The sequence below is a fragment of the Aotus nancymaae genome, unplaced genomic scaffold, assembly GCF_030222135.1.
Source record: "Aotus nancymaae isolate 86718 unplaced genomic scaffold, 86718_ANA_hifiasm-v0.15.2.pri h1tg000089l, whole genome shotgun sequence".
In the NCBI taxonomy this organism is placed as follows: Eukaryota; Metazoa; Chordata; class Mammalia; order Primates; family Aotidae; genus Aotus; species Aotus nancymaae.
In genome coordinates, this window is record NW_026988504.1 from 20,756,039 (window position 1) to 20,783,088 (window position 27,050).

General features: G+C 57.0%; 1 protein-coding gene across 3 annotated transcripts in view; it reads right to left on the bottom strand.

Moving 5' to 3' along the window:
• Positions 1-1,554: 1,554 nt before the first annotated feature.
• The window catches only part of CRHR1 (corticotropin releasing hormone receptor 1), a 51,798-nt gene continuing 26,302 nt past the window's right edge, over positions 1,555-27,050 (bottom strand). Inside the window, exons 3-13 of one of the 3 annotated variants that reach the window (XM_064369181.1) lie at positions 20,528-20,647; positions 15,416-15,501; positions 8,176-8,282; positions 7,287-7,407; positions 6,937-7,090; positions 6,565-6,625; positions 4,131-4,203; positions 3,805-3,890; positions 3,511-3,646; positions 3,312-3,353; positions 1,555-2,762 (exon numbers count right to left, since the gene is read on the bottom strand). In XM_064369181.1, the coding sequence (XP_064225251.1) occupies positions 2,622-2,762; positions 3,312-3,353; positions 3,511-3,646; positions 3,805-3,890; positions 4,131-4,203; positions 6,565-6,625; positions 6,937-7,090; positions 7,287-7,407; positions 8,176-8,282; positions 15,416-15,501; positions 20,528-20,647 (1,127 nt within the window). In that variant the 3' untranslated portion in view covers positions 1,555-2,621. Of the gene's footprint in view, positions 2,763-3,311; positions 3,354-3,510; positions 3,647-3,804; positions 3,891-4,130; positions 4,204-6,564; positions 6,626-6,936; positions 7,091-7,286; positions 7,408-8,175; positions 8,283-15,415; positions 15,502-16,319; positions 16,487-20,527; positions 20,648-27,050 lie in introns of those variants that run through there. The other 2 variants (XM_012443885.3, XM_064369182.1) reach the window with 2 other exon arrangements.

Genomic DNA, 27,050 nt, shown 5'->3' on the forward strand with positions numbered 1-27,050 from the left:
GGGGTGTGGCCTGGCTGGGCTTGTGCACACCTTGTCTGTGCTGTCCCCTCCCCGTCTCCCCAACCCCTGCCTCTTTGACTCCTCCACCCCGGGTGTGCCCCCCATCCCATCCCCACCAGAGTTGTCTCGGGAAAGCCTTGCCTTCTCACCTTTCCCCGTTCACTGGGTGAGAGGCAGTTGGGAAGATGTCTCCGTTGCGGCCACTAGAGACTCAGGTCACTTCTCGTCTCTCCAGGCAGCCAGGACCTTTTACTGGGCTTCTCTCCGCTCCCCACAATACCTCCCCAAGTTACTCTGGAACTCTCCAGCCTACCTCTGTCATGGTGTTCCCAGGGTCCCCCACCCCATCTCTCTGCTTCAGGGCGGCGGAGCAGAGTACTCCATAGGGCCTTCGAGAATATCCTTAGCTACCCCCTGGTCCAGGCCCTCCCAGTGAGACCTGCCCTCTCTCAGCAGGAGCTTTGGGGCTCTTGGCACTGTCGCCTGTCTGTTCCTGGTATCCTCACACCGTGAGCTCTTGTGTGTGCCTGCGTGCACGTGTGCATACACGCCCCCCACCCATGGGGCCCTCCTCCCTGGTTAGTGTTCCAGTGCCCCACCCACATCCCCTGCCCCTCGGATACAGCACACACTGGCTTCCACCCACCTGCGCATTGCTGTGCCTGGAACTCTCTGTGGCCGTGTAGAGGTGGGAATGCTCCCCTGGGAGCAGCCCTCAACCCATGGCTGATGGGAGGTGGTGGATAAACACCCCGGCTCCCTCGCCCCCTCGGCTGGGATGAAGGAGGGCTTCCCCAGCAGAAGGGAGCTCCAGGCGCCCACAACAGCGTGGGAGTGTCGGTCCTGCCCCAGAGGCCACTCAGGGCTGCAAGCTCTGCCCTAGTTGGGGGCACTGAAGCGGGCAGGCCAGGGGAGCCCAGGAGTGTGCCGCCCACCTCAGAGCAGCACTGGCAGGGGCTGGGGCATACCTGGCTCTTGCTCACAGGCCACTGTGTCCGCCTTCAGCCCCCACCTTTGCCCTGCCTTCCTTGCCTGGCTTCACTCCCTGTCGCCCTCCCTGTACTCCTCCTGTACTCCCCTTCCCTCAAGTTCACACAAGAAAGATCAGGGTCTCAGGGATGGCCTCTTGCGGGGCGCAAGTGGAGACAGCTACGTTCATGGCCTGTCCAGCGCCCAGTGTCCTAACTCCACTTCCCGCCTCTCAGCTCAGCTCCTGCCCGGGGCTGGGACTTTTTCCAGCTGTTCCTTCCCCTCACCCATGCTGTCCCTCCTCTGTATCCCTAACCGTGGTCCTCCTCTCCCTCCAATTCACCTCCTCCCAGTGAGCTGTCCCTAAGTAAGGGGGCTTGCCAGAGCCACCTGCTCCTCGAAGCGCTCCCTCCTGCCCTCACCCTTCTCCCAGCCTTCAGCGGCTCTCCTGGCACCATCCTTGCTGGGGTTAGAGGGGGGCAGGTTTCCCAGCAACACAGCAGCCCCTGGAAGCTGGGAAATGGCCCCACTTCTGTGACACACCCTCTCCATCCAGCCCCCTGTGGAGTCCAGGCTTCACAAATGCTGGTTGAAAAGATAAATAATATTATTTATACCAGCCACCCACCTCACAGCCAACACCCTCATCTGCTAGTGCTCCCCAAACCCTGCTCTGGCTGTCCAGTCCCTCCAGACATGGGCAGCTCAGTGGGTGCTGGGCCAGTCACACCTAGAGTGTAAGCAGCACGCTGTCCCAAGAGCCACTTGGGCAAGGGCCTTCTCCTCGCTTGCTTAGCTAGTGGTCCTGCCCCAGAGGCCATCCGGGGCCACAAGCTCTGGCCCAGATGCCGGGGCTCAGACACGCCTGGCTCTTGCTCACAGGCCACTCTGACCCCTTCAGCCCCCATCTTCTCACAAAAGAGGAAACCCGGGGGCAGGAGGTGATGGTTGTGCGGTGAGGGTTAAGTGAGGGGAAGCTGGCCTGGCCTGCAGGGTAGTAAATGTTCAGGGTGAAGGCAGCGAGGCAGGGCATTGCTGGTGGCAGTGCCACAGTGCCAGTGAGGTTCTGGAGGCCTGGAGGGTGACTCTAGAGCTGTGGCCCCATGTCTGACGATGACACCTGACTTCTATCTCCAGGGCTCCTGAGCAGGGGCCCTTGGTTCCCAGTGGTGTCGGAAGGCATCGCCGAGGTTCAGAGGCATCATCATGGTGAGTCAGAGGCTGTCACGAGTTGCCCATGATGCCCTGGGGCAGCGAACAGCCTCCCCACAGATGCCGAGGGCAGCCCCAGGCCCTAGTAGGCTGGCCTTCTTGTGCTCTGGGAGAAGACAGGTTTGGAGGGACACGCGTGCTGCTGTGGGTGTCCAGCACCGCATGTCCATTCATTCCCATGTCCCTTCTCCAGGGAGGATCAGGCAGGGAAGCCAGAGGCCCCGGGCCCGGCCCAGTCCTGTAGATGACTTTCCACTCATGAGCTAGAATACTGCACAGCTGCAGGGGCAGAGTGGAACCCCCAGGCTGTCAGTGCCAGCTGCTCCTGGGGGAGTGGGCATGAGATCTAACAGGTCGCCTCCACAGACAGGGTGGTCCAGGAGCCTGGCCGTCATGCCCCCAGCCACAGTTCTTGGGGGGCTGCTCCAAGGCCTGCCAGCTCAGACTGCCGTGGACTGCTTGATGCTGTGAAAGCTGACACGGGTTGGGGAGGTGGGGATGGACATGGCGCGGGCCACCCGGGCGCGGATCGAGTGCTTGTCCTGCCACCGGTGCCACCTCTTCCGGATGGCAGAGCGGACCTGCGGGCACAGGGAAGAGCACGACATCAGCCTGGGGCTCAGGACCCCCTCCCTCCTCTGGGCTGCCACAGGCAGCTGTGCAGGTGAGCTGAGTACACGGAGGTCCTCAGGAGGGGGCAACACTCACACCCTTAACACGGCTGCTTTGCATGTTTGTCGGAACAGGTTTCTAAAGTGCACTGGGGAAGGGGTATCCTTTTCCAACTCACACGAAGGCGCCGTATGGCCTTTGCCCTGAAGGCTCCCTACCCTCAACCCACATGCATCCCCTGCCCAGGGCTCCGCCCTTCCTGGTTCTCACAGGCTTATCAAGGAGACTGGAGCCCTGGCTTCCAGCCCGGTGCCAGCTGCCTCTGAGAGCAAAGGAGGGGCTGTCTTGTGGGAGTGGACAGGTGGGAGGGGCCGGCCTGGGGCTCCCAGCAGCATTCCCCTAGGAGGAGCGGGGAAGAGAGAGCCAGCCCTGGGAGGGGAGGAGAAGGCTCTAGACAATCTCCGGCCCCAACAGGCTTCGCCACCCTGAGCCCCGAGGCAGGTCCCTGTGGTCCTCACCTCACTGTTGAGGAAACAGTAGAACACAGACACAAAGAAGCCCTGGGGAGGAGAGAGGAGGCGTCAAAGCCTGGCTGCAGGTGTCGCCCACCCAGCCTCTGGGCTGCCCCTTGCTTCTCCCTGGCCTCCTGCCCTCCAGGCCTCTGCTGGGGAGAATCCCCACCCAAGGAGGCGCCAATGTGGCTCTCCAGGGCTGTACCTGGAAGGACTCCAGGAAGGAGTTGAAGTAGATGAAGACGACCCGGGATACCTCATCCTCCCCGGGATTGACGAAGAACAGCATGTAGGTGATGCCCAGGAGGGGCAGCAGCACCAGAGTGGCCTTCACAGCCTTCCTGGGGTGGGGCAGGTGGGGAGGCTCGGAGTCACAGCCCACCCCAGGACAGAGCCGGGTTGGGGGAGGCAGTGGCAGGTCTCTGGCATGTGAGAGGCATGGGGAGCAGGGTTTCATCAGGAAGGACTGCCAGGCCTGGGGGAGGCGGTACCCGGTTACCTGTACTGAATGGTCTCAGATGTGGTGGATGCCCGGAGCTTGGTCATGAGGATGCGGACGATGTTGAAAAGGAAGATGAAATTGATCTGCAATTTGAGCACACCAGCAGGCCGGAGTGTGCAAGAGGCTGGAATGCAGCCTTCTCAACTCTTGCCTCAGTGCTCCTGCTCTTCTCCCCCCTCCTCATGAGCACCTGCACATCCCCGGCCCATGCCCCCTGTTTGCGTGGCCCCCACCTCTAGGCAGAGGGGTCCTTTCTGTCCACAGTTAGCACTAATTGCCCCTCCCCACTGGGCTCTGTTTCCCGCCCCTACCCAGGTTCTTACCAGCAGGACCAAGATCATGGGGCCCTGGTAGATGTAGTCGGTGTACACCCCAGGCCTTTTGCCAAACCAGCACCTAGAAGGCCACAGAGGAAAAGGGAGGAGGAGTCATTTGCGTCCGCCTCAGTGGCATGGGGAGGGACAGTGCTTGGCCAGGACAGGACTGGGGCTGGAGGCCAGGAGGTAGACACCCCAATTCCAACCCTGGCAGAAGGTCAAGTTACTTGATTCCACTGCCATGCCTCAGTTGTCCCATCTGCAGAATGGACAGCATCCTCTGCGATGACATGCAAAGTTGGAAGCAAGCACCGGGGCAGGAGGGGGACAGTGGGAAAGACTGAGTGGCCGGGAATGGGCATCGGCCCAACACAGCCTGCGTCTTCAGCTCCCCCTCACAGTCCCCTAGCTGTGGCTGAGACCCAGCATGGCCTCCGGGGGGCCGCTGGTGGGAGTGGCACCACACCTGTCACCCAGTGGGCACCCAGCAGTTCACAATCTCGGCCTGAATCTGTCTAATCGCAGCCTAAACGACCTTGAGAGGAACACGTGCACAGGTTCCACCTGCTGCAGGAGGTAATCGCTTTGCTTTTTCCCGAGCGTCCCCCCAGCAAGCTCCAGGGAGGCCTGGGGACCAGACAAACTGGAAGCCCGTAAGTCCTCGTGGGTATGAACCCCCAGTGGCTAGATCTCATAAGCCAGAAATTGAGATATGTATATAAAACCTTGGGACTTTTTAAAGTTTGGCTACAAAATGAAGTTTTCAGAAAACACCATGCCAACCAAACACAGCTTCTGAGGGCCAGTCCAGTCCTTGGACCTCTGGCCGGCAAGGTTTTTCTGCTTTCTCACACCCAGATCCTCTCTGTTGCAGTGTTGAATTCTCACCACCAGGTGGGGCTTCAGAGCCGCTCAGAGCCCCTTTCTCCTTTAGCTAGTTTTTGTTTTGCTTTGTTTTTTGAGATTTGTGGAGTCTCACTCTGTTGCCCAAGTTGGAGTGTAGTGGTGCAGTCTCAGCTCACTGCAACCTCTGCCTCCTGCGTTCAAGAGATTCTTCTGCCTCAGCCTCCCGAGTAGCTGGGACTACAGGCACGCAACAGCACACCCTGCTAATTTATGTATTTTTTTTTAAGTAGATGTGGGGTTTCACCATGTCGGCCAGGCTGGTCTGGAACTCCTGACCTCAAGTGATCTGCCCACTTGGCCTCCCAAACTGTTGGGATTATAGGCGTGAGCCACCTTACCCGGCCGTAAGCACTTTTTGAAACCCGTTTCCCCACCACCTCCTGTACTCACACGCACACATCTGCAGGCACCACCGCTCAGGATTTACAGTGCTCCTGCTCTGGGACCCAGGCCTTCCATCCAGGCTGGGCCCCCACCTTTCTGGCTGTGCAAATGCAGTGAGAGCCAGCCGGGCCTGAGTCAGGAGGGAGTCACCCTCATGAACATGCAAGATAATCTTCCAGGCTCCTCGTCCAGCCCAGTGAAGCTGTACAGGCCCCGTTCCCTCCGTAGGGGAGGAGAGGGCTTGTCACTGTGATGGAGGCCACTTGGACTCCAGGTCAGACACTCAGGTTCCTGGGAACACTTTGTTTGGCAAAGAATATCCTGGGGCTCCACTGCCATCCATGTCCACCTTTTCTGCCCCCCTCTCTCTCAGTGGTTTTCAATTTCAGCTGCACATTAGAATCACCTGGGCAGTTTTCAAGAATTCTGGGTGCCAGGCCACACCCCAGACCAATTACACCCAACTCTCTGGGGGCGGAACCTGGGCACTGGTACTTGTTGAAGCATCCCAGGTGATTTTAATGTGAGCAAGATTGATAACCACTGCAGCAGAAATCAACTTTTCAGGCACGATTGAAAACATCTGAGTCTGTTTCATAAGGAACCAAAGAACTTCAGAGCTGGAAGGAGCCTCTGAGATCATCTGGGTCCATTTCTATTAAATTCACAGAATCTTTTATTAAGACATCTTAATACAAATAGAACACATTTATACAGCATTTGCTCTATGTGCCAGGAACTATTCTAAATGCTTAATACAGATTAACTCATATCACCCCACAATAGCCCTTTGAGGCAACAGCACATCCATTTTACAGATGAGGAAACTGAGGCACACTGCAGTAATCAGTGCAAGGTCACACAGCTATTTAATGATGGAGCCATGATTATGAACCTGGGCAGTCTGGCCCCAGGCTGCTTCCTGTGAAGCAGACAGAGGAGGCTGGGTCCTGCCTGTCCAGCCCCACCTAGGCAGAGCACAGGCAGGGACCCTCCGACTGAGTCCAGCCCCCAAATCCCTCCCTTTATAGATGCAGAAAACCATGGTCCTGACAGGAAAGCCGGCATGGCCCAAGGCCCTTGGGGACTGTCACCACGCCGGGCTGGGAGCCTAAACCTCGGGGTCAGGAAGTGAAAGGAGGTGACTTACTTCTCATTGTCGTGGTACAGCTTCCCGATGGCCCAGGCCACAATGATGGGGAAGGGCACACCTGGGGGAGAGATGGGCTGTCACAGAGCCCTCATCGGGGGCTGGGAGGCGCAGGCCTGGAGGACCCCACTGCAGCCCAGGCTCCAGGGGCCCTGGGGCTAGCCGGGGTGGATCTCAAACTCACAAGCCTCCTTCAAGGTGCTCCTACTGCCCACCACCCCCAAGAGGAGCAGAGGGCTATGATGTGCACCCCACAGCCCCAACAAGGCCTCTATCCCTCAGGCCCCCCAACCCACTGGCCTGAGTCTGGGCGAGGAAGGGCAGCCTGGCGGCCGCCACTGCCCAGGCCTCGGCGGGTGCTGCGCAGCTCACCCCAGCCGATGCAGATGAACACCCACTTTCGCAGCCGCTCGGTGGAGTAGGTGAGCACGACGGCCGTGTGCAGGTAGCAGCCCTCACCGAACATCCAGAAGAAGTTGGTCACGTGGAAGTAGTTGTAGGCAGCTGTCACCAACCTGCACCAGGCCTGCCACCCCACCCCCAACCGGAGATGATGACGGGGGCAGGGGCGGCACCAAGCCCTGGGCCTGGGCCTCCCCCAGGCAGGACGGGGCACACCCTGGGGTCCCACTCCTGTTCTGTGGGCCCCTCCTCTGCAAGGCAGGCCCACCTCTGACCCGGGCTTGGCCCGGCCTGCTCCCCATGTCCCCGTCAGGACATACCACGTTGCTCTGCTGGACCTCGGGGCTCATGGTGAACTGGACCACGAACCAGGTGGCATTGCGCAGGATGAAGGCGGAGATGAGGTTCCAGTGGATGATGTTTCTCAGGCACCGGATGCTCCTGGCACAGCAGGGCGGGCAGGTGACGGAGTGACAGGAGAGAGGATGAGGGGCGGGCTGTCCGCATCACCCCCGCCCAGAGGTGTACATGAGGAAACTGAGGCACAGGGTGAGGCCGACTGGCCAAGTGACACAGGGAGGTGGCAGCAAGGCTCTCCTGATGCCCCGTGGAGCCCTTCCTGCCTGCAGCCCACCCAGACGTAAGCCCCACGCAGAGCCTGTCATGCAGCCTGTGCTCCATGGACCGGGGCAGCTGGCTTCCTGGGGATGCCTGCTTCCCCTGGGGGTACCTTCCACTCCCTGACATTCCAGGACAGACAGTCACAGGGGTTAGCCCTGCTCCCAGCCTCCAGCTCTGATGCTCGGCTCCTAATCCCACCTGTCCCCATCCCCAGCTCTGCCACCTGCATCCTTGGCAGTAGCGCTGGGGCCCAGGCACCTTTGAACATGAAAAGGGGTCATCATTCCATGGAGCCTCCACCTCTAGGGCTCCATCTGCCTGGTCGCCCCAGTGGGAGCAGCCCGGCCTGGGTGTGGGTGACACAAGACAAACTTTGTCCCTCTCCACCATTCTAGCAGCTACTGGGGAGGGGGAAGAACGGCTCTGCCAGAGGTTCCCAGAGACCTGAGCCTCCCGGATAAGCCAGCCCCTGCGCCCCCTCCCAGCAACCCCCACCCCGACCCAGAGCTGCTCCTGTCTCTCACTTCTCCACCCTGCTCCTGCTCTAGAGCCTGGGGACAGGAGGAGACACTGCTGGGGTCTTCTCACCTGAGCCGCAGAAAGAGGACAAAGGCCACCAGGAGGGCCACCAGGGAGATACAGTGGCCCAGGTAGTTGATGATGACTGCAACGTGGTAGTGCACCTTGCTCTTTTTCTGGAGCAGGAGAGAGGGGCAGAGGTGAGGCTCCTGCACAGCTCAGCCCTTGCGTCCACTAGATGTGAGCCGCTGTGTGAGGACATCGCCTGGGGGTGGCTGGGATGGAGCGGGGCATGATCTCAAGGGCCACCCCCCACTTCCTGAGTGCCTGCTGCTGGTCAGGCATCACATCAGAGCAAAGCCATCCAGTTTAATGCTCTGTCTGTCCCTGAATCCTGTGCTCTGTTCACTACTGCGTGTTGTGTCGAACTGAATCTCCACATCACGCAGGACTCCCCACTCCACACAGACTCCCCTCCATGTGCACAAGTGCATGTGGCCGGCTCACAGGGGTGCCCTCACACCCGCATCTGCCCATGCTTCCGCCCGGTCGGAACACCAGGTGGACCTCTCGGCTGCAGAGACACTGTTCTCCCGGGATTTCTCTTCTCCACCCATTTCTGAACCGAGTCACCATCTTCTCGGCGCCCCTAAACCCCTCCTGCTGCTACGCAGCCTGCTCCTGTGAGCGACGAAGGGCCAGGCAGCTGCTTAGAAATCAGAAGAAACCACAGAAAAGTCTCTTTAGGCTCCATAATTCACTTCCCAGGGCCTTCCCCATCCCTGGCCCAGCGGGATCTGTGCAGCGTGAGCTGGATCCTCTCCCGGGCCTGGAACACATTCCTTGGTTTATTTCTTAATGAATTAAATATACCAGTGGAGGTCACTGCCCTCCTCTTTCCAGCAATCTTAAGTTCCAAGAGTGATGAAGCCTTCCCACTTAACAGAGGATTTTCAAATCTGTTATCGTCTTAAACCGCCAGGGCAACCCCGTCAGGAGCGGGAAGGGCATCTGGGCTTTATTTTGTACGTGAACAGCACAGAGGTTATGCAGATGCACTGGAGGTCGAGCAACGTCAAAACCCCCTCCTGCCTGCATGTGTGAACTGGCAAGATGCGAAGGCTGAAACAGGTCCCCAGCCCATCACACGGGACTGGCCAGTCCCCATGCCCAGCTCTCTGCAGACCCCTGCCCAAGAGCAAAGCCCCCACCCACACTCTTATAGGTCCCAAGAAGCAAGCAGGGCCTGGAAACCCAGAGCTTGACACGCAGTAGACCTCCGAAGCACTGTGTGAGTGAAGGAAGGAGGGACGGGTGTTGGAAAGCAGGTGGCTTTGAGAAGCGAGGGGTCTCTGGCAGCACCTCCCTTCCTCCCCATTTCCAGGCTCTGGGGCGGGGCTGACAGATGACGAGGCACAGAAGTGGGTAAGGTGTAAGTGCCGAGAAGCGGTGAGCTCACAACGGCCCTCATCATCCTCTCAGAGCCACCAAGGAGCTCCTGGCCCTTCAGGGGCCTTCCTGTCAGAATTACAGAACCCACGAAACCAGAGACCAAGTCCAGCCCTATCTACCAGGCATCCCAGGAGAAGCCAAGGCCCTATGCCCAGCTCTGCTAGGCAGCCAAGGCCCTTCTGAAGGGGCATCCTCACTGGGGAACCTCTCAGCTCCAGAGACTCCTACAGAAACTGTTCTTGGAGATGGTTTCCAGGCAGAGGCTTCCTGGAACATGGCAGGAAATCACATTAGCAACTCCAGCCTCCAAAGGGCTGGGATCCAGGGAGATGTGAACAAAGGCAGGAGAGAGAGAGACAGAGAGGGGAAGTGAGGGGAGGGTACCCATCACCCACCCATGCAAGCAGGGAGGATCTCTAAGCGCCTGGCGGCAGAGGCCCCAATCCAGAGGCTCCTGAATATATGTACATATCACAGCCTGTCTGGAACTGGTATTTAATATCCTTTTATTAAATTTCCCACAAATCCATGCTGAGAAGCCCCTGGGTAATGACAGCATGTATGGAGCTGAGCATGGCACGACACCCTGGCCTCGTTCACAGGCCCAGGCTGGGCGGGAAGAGCACAGCATGCAGGGAGACCCTTCACTGTCACCTGCCAGGGCCCTGCCTCGCTCCTGAGTCAGGCCATACCAGGCCCTTGGGGATGGAGTGGGGAGGAGTCATCTATTAAGCACCTGCTGTATGCTGAACCCTGTGCTAGGAGCTCCGCAGACACCACTGTTCTTCTTTCCCGCAGCTGCCCTTGGAGACTGCCCCTCTCATCTCCGTTCTTCCCTTGCAAGAGGCTGAATACTTGGCCACACCATGGCTGGGTCTGCCTGGCATTGAAATCCCTCTTTTCCCTGTTTCTCTGGGACATTTCTTTTTTTGGGGGGGGAGCGGGGAATGGAGTCTCGCTCTGTCACCCAGGCTGGAGTGATGGGATCTTGGCTTACTGCAGCCTCTGCCTCCTGGGGGTTCAACTGATTCTCCTGCCTCAGCCTCCCGAGTAGCTGGGATCACACGCGTGCGCCACCACACCTGGCTTAATTTTTGTATTTTTGGTAGAGATGGGGTTTCACCGTGTTGCCCAGGCTGGTCTCACACTCCTGAGCTCAGGCAATCCGCCCTCCTGTGTCTCCCAAAGTGTGGGGATTACAGGTGTGCGCCATTGCACCCAGTCCCCTGGGACATTTCTTGGGGGACAAGCAGGAATTGAAAGCAGAGGCACCCTCTGGGGCGGTCTCACTCCATTCTGGGCCCTGGAGCCTCAGGGGACCTTCTGTCGGAAGGATGGTGCCCATGAGGGCTTCTCTCCACAGAGCCTGAGAGGGAGAATCAGCCGAACCACTCCTGGGGGACAAAGACTCTGTGCGACTCCCTGGGCTGGGTTTGAGCCCTGTCTCTCATCGGCCACATCAGCATGATGCAACCTGAGAAGCAGCCTAAGACAGCTGGAGAGAGCCTGATAGATGGCTGCCGATACCCTGAGACATACGTCCTGTGACACCCAGACAGAAGCCAGTGACACTGCGAAATCTCCAGGAACAACCAGAGCTCTGGCCGGCATTATCTAAAGAGACAGCAAGGCCTTGAGAGACTCCCAGGAACACCCTGAGAGGTGGCCAGGGACGCCTAGAGAGTCAGCAGCACCCCAGGGACAGCCAGGGACACCCTGACTGACGGCCATGATGACAGCAAAGCAGCTGGGATGTCCAAAGGACATAGCCACCCCTGGGGCCCTGACCAGCACTCCATCTCCGTCCAGTCTGGAGACCTAAGACCAGCAGGCACCCCACCCTAAGGAGGGTGGCACAGCATGGCACTCGGCAGAGCCCACTCCGCTGTACCCTCAGTGACCCAAATTGAATAAGCAATTAGTGCCCTGGACTCTCTGCAGGACACCACCTCGTCCCAGGCGCTGCAGTGCCAGACCTGTCCTGATGCCTCTCGGGGACAGTAGCAATGAGACCTCCCTTTCAAGTCCCCCCCTGGTGCTCCCTCCATTCGGGCACCTCCTCTCCACCAAGGCTTCCAGAGCTACTCCTCTTGCCCCGCAGTGGGCACTCACTCCAGCCCCTCGATCCTCGAAGAGCCCTGGCCCAGCAACTGCACACGGAGACGCTGGCAGTGATGGTGAGGAGAGTGGGCTATATGGCCTACCCTAGGCCCACAGAATCGGAGCTTTGTTTCAGGAAAAAGCACCTTCACAGTTCAGAAGCCCTGGTCCAACCACCGCTTGCCTCTCCCCACATGGTGAGCAGTGAACCTTGGCCCACAAACCCAGACCCCAGAATCCATTTCATGTCCCACCAAGGTGTGGTCGCCCAGGCTGTGCCTGAGCCCCGGCTCCTGCTCAGCAGAGCGTGGGGAAAGGGGAAGGAGTGTGTGCAAGTGTCAGGGAAGGGGAGAGCCGGACGGTGGGGAAGGAAGAGAACACAGTGGAGGGAGAAGGTGCTGATACCGGGTCGGGGGGGTGCGTGGAGGGTGGTGCTGGGGCTCAGTGCCATCCCCAGGCTAGCCATGCATGCAACAGGCTCTCCAGTTGGGGGCCTGTCCCTGGTGGTGCCGGCTTTGGGCAGATCTCCTGGGGTGCCTGGCCTTGGGGTGCCCTCGCAAGTCCCATTTCACAGGCAGACTTCTGTGAATCCGTTATCTGCAGTACCCCAGGGCGCTGGAGCTTAATGAGGGCTTAGTCCACGTCCAGAGCTGAGAAACCTGCCACTCAATTCACTGGCTACTTTTCCCTGCAGTTCCGGGAGGGGGCTGGCAAGGCTGGGGGCTGGCAGAAGGGGATGGCATTTTCACTCATTAAATTAATTGATTACCCAGCGTGCTAGGCACCAGGCCAGCAGGGGCTGCTGGGGAAAGAGGTGGCAGAGCCAGGCAGGGTGGGCTGGTGGGGGCAAGTCACTCCCCCAAGTATACACTGGGACCTCCCGTGACCTCATGGGGGAGATGAGGGATGGGGGGTGGCAGGTGAATGGAAAGTCCCCCATACGCCAAGACAGGTCAACACCACCCTCCCATCCCCAGGAGGCACAGATCTGAATTCCTGGCTGCCACATTAGGGAACTTGGTGAGGTTAGGTAGCCTGCTCAGGTCAGGTAGCAGGTTCCCATTGAAACCCAACCCCGAAGGTCCCTGCTGTTCCCACTGCAAAGCAAAGCGGGGCTGATGAGAGCGGGCTCCTCACCCTCTTCCTTGTCCTAACCCTGCTGCTGGAGAGAGGGAGAGACCCCTGTCCTGGCAGGGGTGGGCGTTGCAGGGCAGGCTGAGGGTGGCTAACCTACTGCCCTTGGGCCTCTGAAGGGTGCTGGGGAAATGGGGGCTGCTGAGTGTCTCCATCAGCCAACTGAAAGGAAGGGGCTTACATTAGAGCAGGAGAGATGGGTGACCCACAAAGACCCCACCCTGATCCTCAGGAGGGTGGAGTGCCGGGTGTGAGGCGGGGACCAGCGGTGACAGACTGTGGCCAGCGGCCCGGCCTCAGCTGGGCCTCCTCCCCGCCACCTCTTTCTGGCATGGTGTGTGGTCCTGAGCCGCCGACAGCACTGACTCGCTTTCCTTTCCTCCCACCTCCTCTACTGTGTGCCAGGCTATGGGTCCCACATCCCTGAATGGTCTTGCCCACTCCCACCCCCGAGCCAAGGCCATCTCTTCTGGCCCAACTAACTCTCCTAACCTGGAACCCCACTTCCTTCCCCCGGTCCAGGAGGAGCCCTCCTCCCAATCCCAGGGCTTTCCAGGTGGACTTTCTGTGTGGGGGCTTAGCGAGCTGGGGGCTTTCTCTGCTCAGGTCAGATCATCAGGGGCCCGACCAATCCACCCCAGCCTTGAGTGCCACCCGAAGGTCTGGCCTGTGGGATCTGAGAACCAGGCAGCCCCCGCCCTGCCAGAACAGCACCGTGGAAGAACTCATCATTCTTTTACGCTAGGCACTGACCTATCTGCAGCTTCTGGAAGGAGATAGCAGAGTCCCGAGTTAGCTCAGTGACTTGAGGCCAGGAAGCCAGGGGTGGGGCTAACCAAAGCGTGCCGGGCTGGGGTGGGAGCTACAGGTGGAGGAAAGTGATTCTTTCTCCGTTAACTTTGTTTCACGCCAGATACCTGGCAGTGGGCAAAGCGGAGCCTGAGCTTCAAAGCCCCGGGTTCCAGGCTCTGACTCACTCTGGCCACATGACCTTGTGGCCACATGACCTTACTCATTCCCCTTTTCTGGTCCCCAGTCTCCTTGTCTGTAATGTGAACGGGTTACACTAGATTAGAGTTTCTGGCTTTTGCCCCATCAGAAGGCTCCCGGGGGGCACTCATTAAAGACAGGGATTCCCAGGTCCTCCTCGGACAGTGTGTTTTTTAGGTGTTGGGTGTGGCCCTGGAGCCTGTATTTGGGCAAGTGCTCTGGGCGATTTTTTTTTTTTTTTGACGGAGTCTTGCTCTGTCGCCTAGGCTGGAGTGCAGTGGCATGATCTTGGCTCACTACAACCTCCACCTCCCAGGTTCAAGCGATTCTTCTGCCTCAGCCTCCTGAGTAGTTGGGATTACCGGCGCCCACCACCACACCTGGCTAATTTTGTATTTTTAGTAGAGACGGGTTTCACCATGTTGGCCAGGCTGGTCTCTAACTCCTGACCTCAGGTGATCTGCCTCTGGGTGATTCTTATAACCAGGCAGGTCTGGGAACCTCAAGATGGGAGGGAGAGTCTCCAAGGTCCCTTCCAGCTCTGATCTTTAGGTGATGGGTTCTTGCAACTGCCTAGGTTGGTACGTCTCTTCCACACTCAGAAGTCCGGGTGCTCAGACAGCCTGGGTTGTCCCCCCTTCTGCCCTTTGACCCCTGCCTTCCTCAGCACCCAGGGGGAAAGCGTCGGGTGGGAAAGGAGAGGGAGTGGGAGAGACTGAGGGCAGCAGCAGCTCCGGGATAGATATATTTGTCTGTGCCAAATGTCACCCTTCAAAGATTATTCACTGCAGCACCATTTGTAATAACCGAAGACTAGGAACAAAGACTGGTTAAAATAAATTATGGTATATTTTGTGATATTATGCAAATGCAGAAAGAATGAAGATGCTCTTTATGTACTGATGTGGAACCATCTCCAAGACAGATGATTATATGAAGAAAGCAAGGTGTAGACTAATATGCAACCTTCAGGTAAAAGCAAAAAAGAATACCTATATATAATTACTCGTATAAGCGGAGAATGTCTCTGGAAGAACATTAGTGAAACTGGCAAAACGGTTGCCTCTGGCAGGGAATCCAGTGGCTGGGGATGGGGTGGGAGGGGACACTGCATTCCCATTTGTACCTTCTGAATTCTGTGTAAGCAACATCTACTCAAAAACATTTAACATTTTAAAAGGTTTTCCAAGGGCTTTTTTGACCTGCACTGCTACCTACACCCCGTCCCTTGTTCCCATACAGCCCCATGGCTGGAACTGGATGCATCTCTCGGGCACGAGTGGTGGAAAAGGGTGGGACTCCTGTGACCAAGTTGGTCTCCCTTTGCACCCCCAGGACAATCCCATGCCCAGTGCAAGCGGCTGCCCAATGAGCATGAGGAGAAGGAAGGAAGGAAGGAACAAGGACCTGTCTCATTGCCATCAGAGCCTGCCCAGTGCCCCACTGGCCCAGCTCGCTCTCAATGGCCCATGGGCCATTTCCAAGCCAATGGCTACAGCTCCCCAGTCGGCTTCGCTACGGCAAGGCCTTGACATTAGCCTCTGGCTCCCTGACTCCAAGTAGCAGGCACAAAACTCTGCCGGAGACCCTGGACCCCCCTCCATATGGGCAGCCTCGCTTGGCTCAGCCTCACCTCCTCATTGAGGATCTCCTGGCACTCGGAGTAATTCACGCGGGCGGCCCAGCTGCCGTTGGCCAGGCATTCCCGGTAGCCATTGTCTGGAAAAGGAAGAGAGAGGCAGTGATGGCGGAGCAGCCCGGGCCCCTGTCTGACCATCCTGGCCCAGATGGATGAATGGGGAGATCTGTAGATGGCCAGCCGTCTCTGCATCCATCTAGGTCAGCACAGGCACTGCTGGGTGGGGGCTGTGTGGAGTGAAGCTGGGGAGAGGAACTTCCTTACCCCACCCCCATCTTCATGATGCTTTTTTTTTTCTTTTTTGAGATGGAGTTTTGCTTTTGTTGCTCAGGCTGGAGTGCAATGGTGCAATCTCCGCTCACCACAACCTCCGCCTCAGGGTTCAACCGATTCTCCTGCCTCAGCCTCCCGAGTGGCTAGGATTACAGGCATGCGCCACCACGCCCAGCTAATTTTTGTATTTTTAGTACAGATGGGGTTTCTCCATGTTGGTCGGGCTGGTCTTGAACTCCTGACCTCAGGTGATCTGCCTGCCTTGGCCTCCCAAAGTGCTGGGATTACAGGTGTGAGCCACCGTGCCCGGCCCTTCCTCCCTCTTTCTACTCATTGGCCTCCAGCAGGGGTTGGTGGCTCCCCCGATTCCCACCTGTGGGCCACAGCTCTGCCCACCCAAGCTGGCACAATCTTGCCCACAGGACTGGCCCCGGGACAGGCTTGGCCAGCTCCCTGGGCTGTTTCCTTGCAAGTCCTTATGTGGTGGCAGATGACTAGGTTGGTGCTTTCCTGAGAAATCTCCTATTCGGAGGTCTTGTAAGACAGCAAAAAATGGTGAGACCTCATGAGGCCATTCTCACGAGGCTGGGCACGAGTGGTGGAAGGGTATGCGGTGACAGCTCACATGGCAGGTGACATGACGGGCTTCTCATGGTCGAGCCATCTGATAGAGGTGGCCGTGGGAGGTCCTCACTGGCCGTGTTGCCCATGGAGGCTCAAAGTTCACGGGGCAGGTCTTGGGAAGGTCCCCAGGACAGCACTTCCCCACAGCGGGCCTCTGTCGGAAGGTCGTGTCGGGGGGAACATCCATGGTGGAGGTCTTTCGACAGAAAATGACAGGTGACAGGCATGTGTGGGGAGATCTCGTCACTCAGGTCTGCCACAGCTGCTCCTAGCCAGGCCCATGTCACTCAAGGAAGAAGGCAGGAGACATATGGGGGTTCATGCAGCCACCAGCCTGGACGGCAGCCTAGAACCTGTCACCTTCTAAGGAGATGGGGAGGGGCCCTGTGAGCTGAACTGACACCTGGCTTTAGGGTCCTGCGATGGGCAGAGCTGCCCAACATGTTCCCCTCACCCTCCTTCCTGCCCACCAGGCTCGAGCTCTGGGGTCCGGAAACCCAGCTGGGAAGGGACAGAGCGAGTTCTAAATTCCATTTCATCTTCTCTGCTGGCAGAGGTTGCCCCACCCCACCCTGTACCCGGCTCTGGCATCAGTAGCTCTAAACATGCTTCCTTGAGTTAATTCTGGCTCTGACTCCAGGCAGAACTGCTTGGCAGAGAAATGAAGCCCTGAGCATCGCCACTGGAGCCTCCCTTACCTCAGGTCTTCCTATGGCTTCCAAGCTGCCAGAGTCCAGGTCCTTGAGTCTAGAGCCCCATGGGGCAGAACCATGTGAGGGTCTAGAGCCTGGAGCCCTGGGGCCAGCTCCGCTGCTGCTGTGCTGCATGAGTGACCTCCAGAACCTCCCTTCTCATTTATAAAAGGAGGGGCTGAACCGGCTGATCCCCAAGGGACCATCCAGCCTGGGAGCTGCCTCTCTGCTGGCAGCATCAGGACAAGAAGGTGATGACAGGGAGCCTGTCCTGGCCTCCAGGGCTGAAAGATAGACGTGGCCTCTCCTCTCTCGTTCCACTCCCCTCCCTGGTCCCTCTGCTGGGAGTTGCTCAGCTGCAGCGACTAAATGGATTTTTAAAGCTCTTCCATGTCAGTGGACCGCAGTCTCAGGGAGCCTTGGGCCTTTGAGCAGAGTTGGTGAAGAGGCTGCTGACTCTCTCTTAATCGCCAAATGAGGAATGAGTTACCGGAGGACTGAGGTTCAGCCATTGGGTTTTCACAGAGGCCTGAGGGGAGGTGGAGGCGAGGAATCAGGGGAACCCATTGTCTCTGCCATGGCTGGGAAGTCCCGGGACCGGAGGCTGCTCCCAAATACCTCCAAGGAAGGCGGCTTGGGGACAGAGATCTGGTTGGAAGGGTCCCGAGGCGGTGGGACAGGATGGGTGGTTCTTGAGTTAAGAGGCAGCACGAAGTAGTGCTAACTGTGGGCCCTGGACCCAGACAGCCTAGGGTCAAATCCTGGCACTACCTTCTACTAGCTGTGTGACCTTGGGCATATCCCGAAACATGTCTGCCTCCTCCTCTGTAAGTTAGAACGTCTGAATCGCGGCTCCTACTTCAAGAGTTGAATATTTTTAGTTAACATGCACAAGGTGCTTGGAACTGTACCTGGCATGTGATGTCGGCTATTTCTATTATTATTGTCTTGGAGCTGTATTTATATAACCTTACATGAGACTCAGAACGTGTCACTTGTCCCCATCAAAGAGTACCGGTGGATGTCGTGGGAGGTGCCCCCTTTGCTCGACACCCTTACCCCCCTTGGCATGTGGGGGAGAGCCAGGAGTCCCGCCCAAGGCTGGCCCACCCAGAGGAGGCAGGCTTTGATGGGGAGAAAGGAGCTGATCCAAAAGCAAGCAGGCCCAACAAGTGGGGAGCGGTTGCCAGGGAAGATGCGACCTCCTTGTCTTTAATTGCTGAGCTGAGCAGTCCTCCCGAAGACTCACGGGAAAATGGATATTTTTGGAAATGCTTCCCATCCCTTTGAAGATTGGATGCAGCAGGAGGGAGGGCGTTAAGGAGAAGGCCTAGAAGTCCTGGCAGCAACTCATCAGTAAATGGATTAATTACTGCCTAATGATGAGGTGCAGCTCTGGGCGCCCACTTGCGACTGATTGCCTGGGCGTGCTCCGCCTCATCTGGCACCAGGGGCACCTGGAAAGGGGTCTTCCAGCCCTGCCCTGACAGACCAACCCCAGGTCAAGGGGCCATCACCCCAGCTCTTTCCTGGGATCACAGAGGGAAGCGTGGGGGAGCCTAGAGAGCACCACACCCAACCCTCCCACCCATTCTGCAGGTGGAGAATCTGAGGCCCAGAGGGGGCCCATACAAGGGCTCCTTAGCCAGCTGCAGATGCAGCGGGAATGAGAAGCTAGGACTCCTGGCTGCCACTTCAGGCAGAACCGGCAAGTGGAGAAGTGTGCGTCCAGGCCCTGAGGCTAAAATGCTTATTTGGGCCATGTCAAGTAAGCCTTTGGAACGGGAGTGGAGGGAGCTCATGGGGGGTGGCCAGGGCTGGCTGCAAAGGGTGACAGGGCCATGACCACAGAGAGCTTGCCAGGCCCCACCCCGGAGCTCGGGCTTGATCTCAGAGGCCACAGAAGGGTGGATTCCAAGTGAGGGAGTGACCTACTCATATCTGAAACCTGAGGCTGGGTGGTGGCACTGGGGAATGAGGGCAGGAAGGGCCAGACGCAAGAATCACTCTGGAAGTGGAAATGACGGGAACTGATGCCTCCTCCTGGAAGTCCCTCTGATGCACAGATGATGCCTCCTTCCTAGGGGCTCTGGAAGGACTCAGCCCCCAGCATCATGAGAGCTCTCATCCCTGGGTTGTGACCCTGCCTCCAGGCTCTGTGACCACTGATAGGTTATTAGCCTCTCTGTGCCCCAGTTTCTTTATTATAAAATGGGCCTGACTATATTGGGGGCTGGCCAACTGTGCACCCCTTGGACTGACCTGGCCAAGAGGCCCTTCTCCTCTTCTTCCTTTCCGCACCTCCTCCCCTGGGTCCCCATGCCCCTCCCAGCGTCTCTTCTCCCTCTCCCGGGTCCCTCCCCTGGCCAGGTCATGGTACAGACACACTCGGCTGCTTGATCTGGCTGCCCCAGCCTCCTGCCCTGCCCTGGCCTCCCAGGTCACTCCCTGGGGAGTCACTCCCTGGCTGGGTCTTCCCACTCCTCTGAGGTGGCCCTCAACCTTAACTCCCTTAATCCATCTGGTAGAGGAAAGAGGGCAGGAGAAGAATTTGGAGTTTTGAGCTGGAAGACATCTTAGAAGCCAAGCCATCCAGCCCTCTCCATCTGCAGATAAGGGGCTGGAGGGCCACAAGGGGAAAAAATGTGCTGGGTGGTCACACAGTGAGTCTTGGAGTAAACTACATGGTGTCTGTGGTCACCCCTGTGCCCTCTTGGGGCTCTGAGTTCAAGACCACCAGGATCCAAGGGTATACACAGGGGGCCCCAATTGCAGGGATCTGGCCTCCACCCTCCCCCTGGGTAGGTTAGGGCCCCTGGCCCGCAGGTGTTGCTCTCTTGATAAGCAGGGACCTGAGTCATTGACAGAGGAGAGCAAATTAATTCTGAGAGTGGCAAGCGGAATAGCAGGGAGCTGCAAAGCCCGGCCGTGGGGGTTCCAGGCCTCCAGGGAGCCAGGTGTTTACATGAGGATCAAGTATCCGATGGACCCTGGGTCCATTCCGTCCTGTCCCCACCCCACCTACGGAGTCGAGCCTTTGCCTGTGCATCTAAAACTCTGGGTCCCCTGCCTCCTGGCTGGAGGGCCTGAGGTAGCCTCAGAACCTCTCGACTCAGGGTTCTTATCCACACAGCTGGGGCTCTGATGACTTCTGCCCTGCCTCATGGTATTATGGTAGGCTCAAACAGGCTAACGCGAAGTTTAATGGCAGAAGAAAGTGCCAGACAGATGTGGATGCAAATTCCATTTTCGCCCCTCACCAGCTGGTGACGGAACAAGTTCCCTAACCTCCCTGAGCCCCAGTGTGACAGTGTCTTGCAGGGGTCTTGTGAGAATCACCAGTAATGAGAACAGGGCACCTAGGAGAATACAGCGCTGACCTCTGGAAGACGGGGGCTATCCACCACAAGAGGTGTTACTGTTATTGTCATCATCGTCCTTACCTCCCCCACCTCCAAGCTCTCCCCATCCTGTCCCACCTCCCAGCAGACGGCCCACCCTCCAGCTTCTTCCTTACTTGTGGTGTTGTAGCGGACACCGTAGAAAAAGGCAGGGCAGGGCCGAACCACTAGCTGCCCTGCGGGGCTGCGGGGCCAGCAGGTGCCAATGAGGTCCACGGATGCGTTGCACTGCAGTCCTGGGGACAGAGACGGCTGGTGAGGCACAGCAAGATCCCCGGCCAAGGCCCCAGGCAGGCAGAGGACATTCCAGAGTCCTGCCCACCTCCCCAATGGTTCCCACTCACACACCAACTAGGGACAAGATGACAGCAATGACCTCAGTGCAGAAATGAGCTCATCCTATGCAGAGGAGACATCAGGGGAAGAAATCTGAATCTGATGCTATAGTACTAGGGAGCCGGCATGGGTTCCAGAGCAGAGGAGGAACAGAGATGGCTGGAGGTGGTGTTAAAAACGAAGGTCCCGGCATTTAGAGGAAGCCTGGGCATGCTTCAGGTCCCCTGCTCTGTAGCCTGAGGACACTTCTCTTGGCCCCTCACAGGGTGACAGCCTGGAGCTCTGAAATGTCACAGGAACACTCTGGAACAGGCCCAGACAACCACTGATCCAGCCCTTCACATGTCTCTGCAATCAAACCCTCTACCCTGGCCCTGCTGGGAAGAACCAGCTAAATGAAGCTGGCCTTTCCTCCAGCTGGCCTGCTAACCACGCTAACCGACTATACATCGTGTGTCTTTTGTTCTGTGCAGGGCCCTAAGACAGGACTGATGGAGAAGTGAGCTATGGAGGGGAAATGGAGGGAGACACCAGCTGGGGGAGTGGAAAGGGTACTGAACTGGGAGTCTGGCCCAACAGCTTCAGAATGGGCTGTGCCACTAATTTGCTGTGTGACTGTAGGCAAGTCATTTGCCCTCTCTGGGCCTTAGTGTATTATCTTCCTCTATAACAAAATAGTGGTTGAACCAGATCAGAAATTCTTAATCTCAGCCCACCAGAAACCTCAACAGTTCCCAGAGACCTTGAACGTAATGAAAATTTTGGTGTATACATTCATGTTAACAGGGAAAGGGGCCCATGGCTTTCATTAGATTCTCAAAGGGGTCTGTGACTCAAAGAGATATAAAAACCCAAACCAGAAAGAAGATGTCAAAGGCCCCTTCTAAATATTTGCTTTTTGGAGGGGGTGGGGGACAGAGAGAGAGACAGAGACAAGGAGAGAGGAGAGGTGTATGATGCATGATGTTGGGGCAGAGTTGAGGCCCCAGTGACACTTCAGGAGGGGAGGGGGGATATGGCCTCCAAGAGGTGGGGGCTGGCACAGTCCTATCACCCCCCTGAGGCTGCCCTTCTTTCTCTGCCTTTTAGTGCCTCCCTCTGAGTGAGGCTGGCACACCAGTCCTTTTGAGCCCCAGTTTCCCCAGGTTAATAACCTAGAATTGGCACAAGAGTGGACAGACAAGCCAGAGGGGGCCATGGACCACGAACACGTGTGGGTCGGGGCAGCCTCTTCAGGCTTGGGCCGAGGCCTTAGCAGCTGCCAAGCCCTGGCTGGGGACTGCCTGCCATCTCCTCCCCAAATTAGCTTGTCCCCAATCTCTCAGGCAGCAGCGCTGGGTTAAATTGGCTGCCTTTCCCTGCTGGTCTCAGGGCAGTGCTGAGCAGCACTTGTACCAAATGCTGGATTTTCTTTCTAATCAAAGCTATTCATAGGGCATTTGTGCAAATCAGGACTCAAGGGGCAGAGGCCTTCAGGCCAAGTGGCTTAATTGAAAGAGAAAGAAATCTGGATTGGGCCTTAATGGACACGAGGTGACTTCAGGCCAGGCGGCTGGAGTGGGCCAAGCCCAGGTGCTGGGCCACAGCGGACTGTGTGAATGTCATCACGGAGCGGCGGTGGAAGCCGAGGTGACAAAGCAGGGCCATCCGCGTCAAGGGCGTGCCAGGTTGGTATTTTAACCTGTCCTGGATCCTGCTGACACTGCTGAGTCAGGGGATGGGGGTAGAGCAGGGGCATGTGGCCGTGGAGAGGGGAGGAGTGTATTAGGAGCCAGGCCCTGCTGTTTCAAAGTCCTTCTTCATCTATTTTGTTTGATCTTCACACATCTGACAATGTCATTATTTCCTTTTTATAGATGAAGAAATTGAGGCCCAGGGAAGTTGGGTGACTTTTCCAAGGTCACAGGTCAATGGGTGAAAGAACCAAGACTCCTAGGCAGGTATTTTGGACTCTAAATGTAGTGCTCTTTCTATTACACCACAGTGTGAGTCAATCACAGAAGGTGAGGGACAGTTAAGGGGGCAGCAGGAAGGGAGCAGCGTTTGCTGAGGGCTGACTGTGTGCAATGTCAGGTGGATGACACATGCTACCTTATTTAATGGCACCATTGTACCTTCCTAGCTTGCTCATTCACTCCTCACTCATTCACCCACAGAATCTAGTGAGCTAGGCTTAAACGGGATGCTCCATGTGGCACATCTGGAATGAATGCACAGAACACACCCTCTCTGTCAGTTTGGCACCTGCCCTCCCTTCTTCCCTTCCCCTGCCAGTCCCCCAGATCTGCTTTTGGAAGGCACGGAGGGCAGGAAAGGACCGGGCACCAGTCGCAGCCAGGACCAGGCCAGAGCCAGGGCAGAAGTGGGCCACTCAGGATGGGCTTCCCGGCCTGGAGGACCTGCACCGGCCTCTGCTGGGAGCTCTAAGGGCTCTCACCAAAGGCCTGACCCTGTCCACAGCTGGCCTGGGACGTGGAGACACTCAAGGGGTGGGCAGGTCAGAAGCCATTTACCCCTCCTCCATGGTGGGTATGGTGCCCAGTCACCTCCCATGCCACCGTGGGTGCTAATTCTCTCTTACAGATAAGAAAACTGAGGCGAAAGCGGTCAAATGGCTTATTCCAAGACAATCAGTACCCAAAGATACTGAGACGGGAGTGGATTTTCAATGCTCGCCTTTTGATGCCAGCTCAGGGCGCTGCCCACAGCTGCACAGCTGGCACCGATCTGGGCAGCTGCCCCTCGAGCGCAGAGCTGCGCCCCAGTCTCGGTGACTCCGGCTCCCAGCAGCACCGCGCCTCCCCCTCCCTCCTGGCCCCCGCAGCTCATAAGGATGCGTGGAGGGGGCGCTGGAGACACAGCAGCGGACGCGACCTTTACGTTAAGAGCTCAGAAAATCCTGGAAGGAATTGAAAGTCAGTGTGAGACGGGAAGAAAGGGAGGGAGAGGCTGCAAGAACGGAGAGAAGCCAAATGAAAAGGGGCGAGAAGACAAAGCTCCCCCTTCCCCGAGTGAAAGATCAGCAAACCCGCCGGGGTCTAGGGCTGGAGGGGCGGGGGCGGGAAGGGGGCGTGGCCATACAGGGCGTGGTCATAAGCTCGAGGGCCAATCAGGAGCGGCGATCCGGCTCCCCGCGGAAACACCTGCAAGAGGTGCACTAGGGGTTGGCCACGTGTTTTTGGGGAGCAGATGGAGGAGGGAGAGGCTGGGAGAGAAAAGAGGAGCAAAGGAAGGGTAGAGGAAGAAGGGAGGGGACCTAGAGGCCAAGGGCAGGGAGGAGGCAGCAGGTCAGGGCCTCAGGCGCCACACTCCTGGCCAGTAGGCACTGTCCATTGGACTTCCCGGCCCGGGACTGCCTTGTGGGCTCAGTGCCTTCCCACAACGTGCTCTGCCTCGGGGTGTTGGCAGCTCCCACACTAGATTTCAGACGGCCGTCCTGCGGACACAGGGTCGGGGAGGAGGACTGTAGAGATCCCTGGGATCCGGTAAAGATAAGGCCTCAGAAGGGAAATGGTGTATAGGACTTGAGGGGGAGCATTTGCTGGACACTACTATAATATATACCAGGCACTGCGAAGGGTGCTTTGCATGGTGCAATTCATGCCACTCATTTAAGCCACCCGACTACACTGAGGAGAAAACAGATGGAGGAGGGAGGTGGGAGGCTAAATGGGCCAGGAGAGAGGTGGGGAGAGAGGAAAGAAGAGGGAGAAAAAGACACTAAGGAAGAAATAGGGAGAGGCAGGCAGAGAGTCAGGGGAGAGGCACACAGAAAGATCGATTCACGGGTGCTGGGGACAGAGAGGGAAGGGGAGAAGCAGGAAATCAGCTCTGTGTCACTCAGCTTGGTGACTGTAAGGACCTCAAGGACCTGTAGGACTCTGATTCTTGGGCCAGTGTCCCCTCCCTCCAGGTCCCAATGTCAAAAAGCCTGACCTCTTCTGCTCCCAGTAGGTGGAGGTCTTTTCCCACCCAAATGTCATAGTCCTGGGATGAGGAACAATTTGGTCCAGAGTAAGCCAACCTTGCAAATAGCCAAGCCAATTTACCAGCCAGCTGCACAAAGGCAGAGATGCTATTAGGAGCCAATGCCTCCAGAGAGCTCCCTGTCCCACAGTGCCTCTCCTGGTCGGTTAAGGAATAGTGACTTTGCTCTTGTACAAGTACAGTTGGTTCTCCATAGCCATAAGTTTTGGGGAAAAGTGTACTGAACACGTACAGACTTGTTTTCTTGTCGTTATTCCCTAAACAGGACAGCGTATCAACTATTTATGTTTACATAACATTTACATTGTATTAGGTATTAGAAATAATCTAGAGATGATTTAAAGTATCCAGGAGGATGTGCATAGGTTATATGCAAATACTACTCCATTTTCTATCAGTGACTTGCTCATCCCTGCGTTTTGATATCCATGGGGAGTTCTGGAACCAGTCCCCCATGGATACCAAGAGACAGCTGTTATTTACTGACTACCTAAGAAATGTTCAAGGGGCTTGGGATGTAATAATGAATAAAATAAATGCCCTGTCCTCATGGTGCTTACATTCTAGTGGGGAGATAGCAAAGGGTGCTATCTTGTCAAGGGTGGTGGCTTCTAAAGTGCTACCATTTAGGCAGAGACCGAAAGGAAGCAAGGGTGAGAACCTGGGGGAGGGGAGTGTTCTCGGCAGAGGCAACTGCAAATGCAAAGCCCCGGAGCAGGCATGCGCTTGCTGTGTCTGAGGTGTCAACGTCCTGTCACTCCGTGGCTCACTCTCTCATTCACGGGGCAGGCAGATGCCTTCAGGGTCTTTCCTGGTGGGAGATGTGGGAGTGGAACCAACCCACTCACCAGCCCTGGTCACCACAGGCCTTCAGGTGGGGGCTGAGCTGGGGGGAGTCAAGCGGGCTAAAGTAATGCAAAAATCGGCCCTATACCTTCCTCCTTCCCCACACATGCGCAGAACAAATGCATGAGGACCGCATCCTGGTCAGAGTGCCTCAAATCCCTGCAAAAGGAGAGCAGAGGAGACGGGGCAGTGTGGAGGCTCCCACCTGCTGGGGAAGAAACCCTGCCAGGTCAGAGTCCTGGGAGGCCTGCTTTAATGAACAGGTAAGAACCCTTTGAACATGGCCTATTTAATGCTGTGTACAATCGGGCACTGGCTTCTTTCCCCAAGGAGGTTACACAGTTTCCCTCTCATCAGGCTCAGGGGCCACATGTGCTTGGCAGATCCACCCATGGTGGATAACTTCAGAGGGAAGCTGGAACCTGGCTCTGCCCCAGTTATGTTAGCTCTCCCATCAGCGGCTTCTGGAGGTGGGCACTTGGCAGCAGCCCTGTGGCTGGGAAGCCCTTCCCCCCTATTTAGCTTAAACCCAGGAGGTGGGACTCAGCCCAGGTTGTCCAGAGGGGAAGCAGCCAGGTGGCCCAAGGGCAGCCTGTGAAACACACATTCTTGCCCAGTCAGAGGAATGTGCTGTGGGGTGAATGGGCAGGGCCCGTGCCTGGACCACCTGGCATGGAGAGGGGGGCAGAGAATCCTGGTCTTTGCTCGGCCATTTCATGATAGAGCTGCCTTCTCTTTGGCTGGGCAGAGAAGAAAGATGCCTGTGTAGGGTGGGTGACCCATCAGGACAAGTGGATGGCCCTCCTGCCCTGTGGTTTGTGGGCTCTTCAATTTTGCCTTCCCAGCAGCTAGTACAGTGCCAGGCATATAGGAGGCACAGAGGAGAATATGGGGCCATGTGCAAATCCAGTGTGGATATGGAAAACTGCAGGGGTAACACCGCAGCCCTAGACAGCCGACTACACTGGGCCCTGGGCACCCTGGTTCTGAGTGGCCACATAACGTGGTACCGATAGTAAAATCTGAACCCAGGCCCACATGGTTTATATCTTGCAGCCACTGCTTAGTGGGTTGGGACAACTTGTTTAACTTTTCTGAGCCTTAGCTTCCTCTACTGTAAAATGTGGATAAAAATATTTCCTGACTATAGTATTGTAATGATTAAATGAGATTAAAGCACTTGGAATGGTACCCAACACATATTGGGCACTAAATAAATATTAACTCTTATTATTACTATTTGAGACAGAGTCTCCCTCTGTCACCCAGGCTGGAGTACAGTGGTGCAATCTTGGCTCATTGCAACCTCGGCCTCCCGGGATCAGGAGATTCTCATGCCTCAGCCTCCTGAGTAGCTGGGATTAGAGGCATGTGCCACCATGCCCAGCTAATTGTTTTATTTTGTATTTTTAGTAGAGACAGGGTTTCACCATGTTGGCTAGGCAGGTCTCGATCTCCTTACCTCAAGTG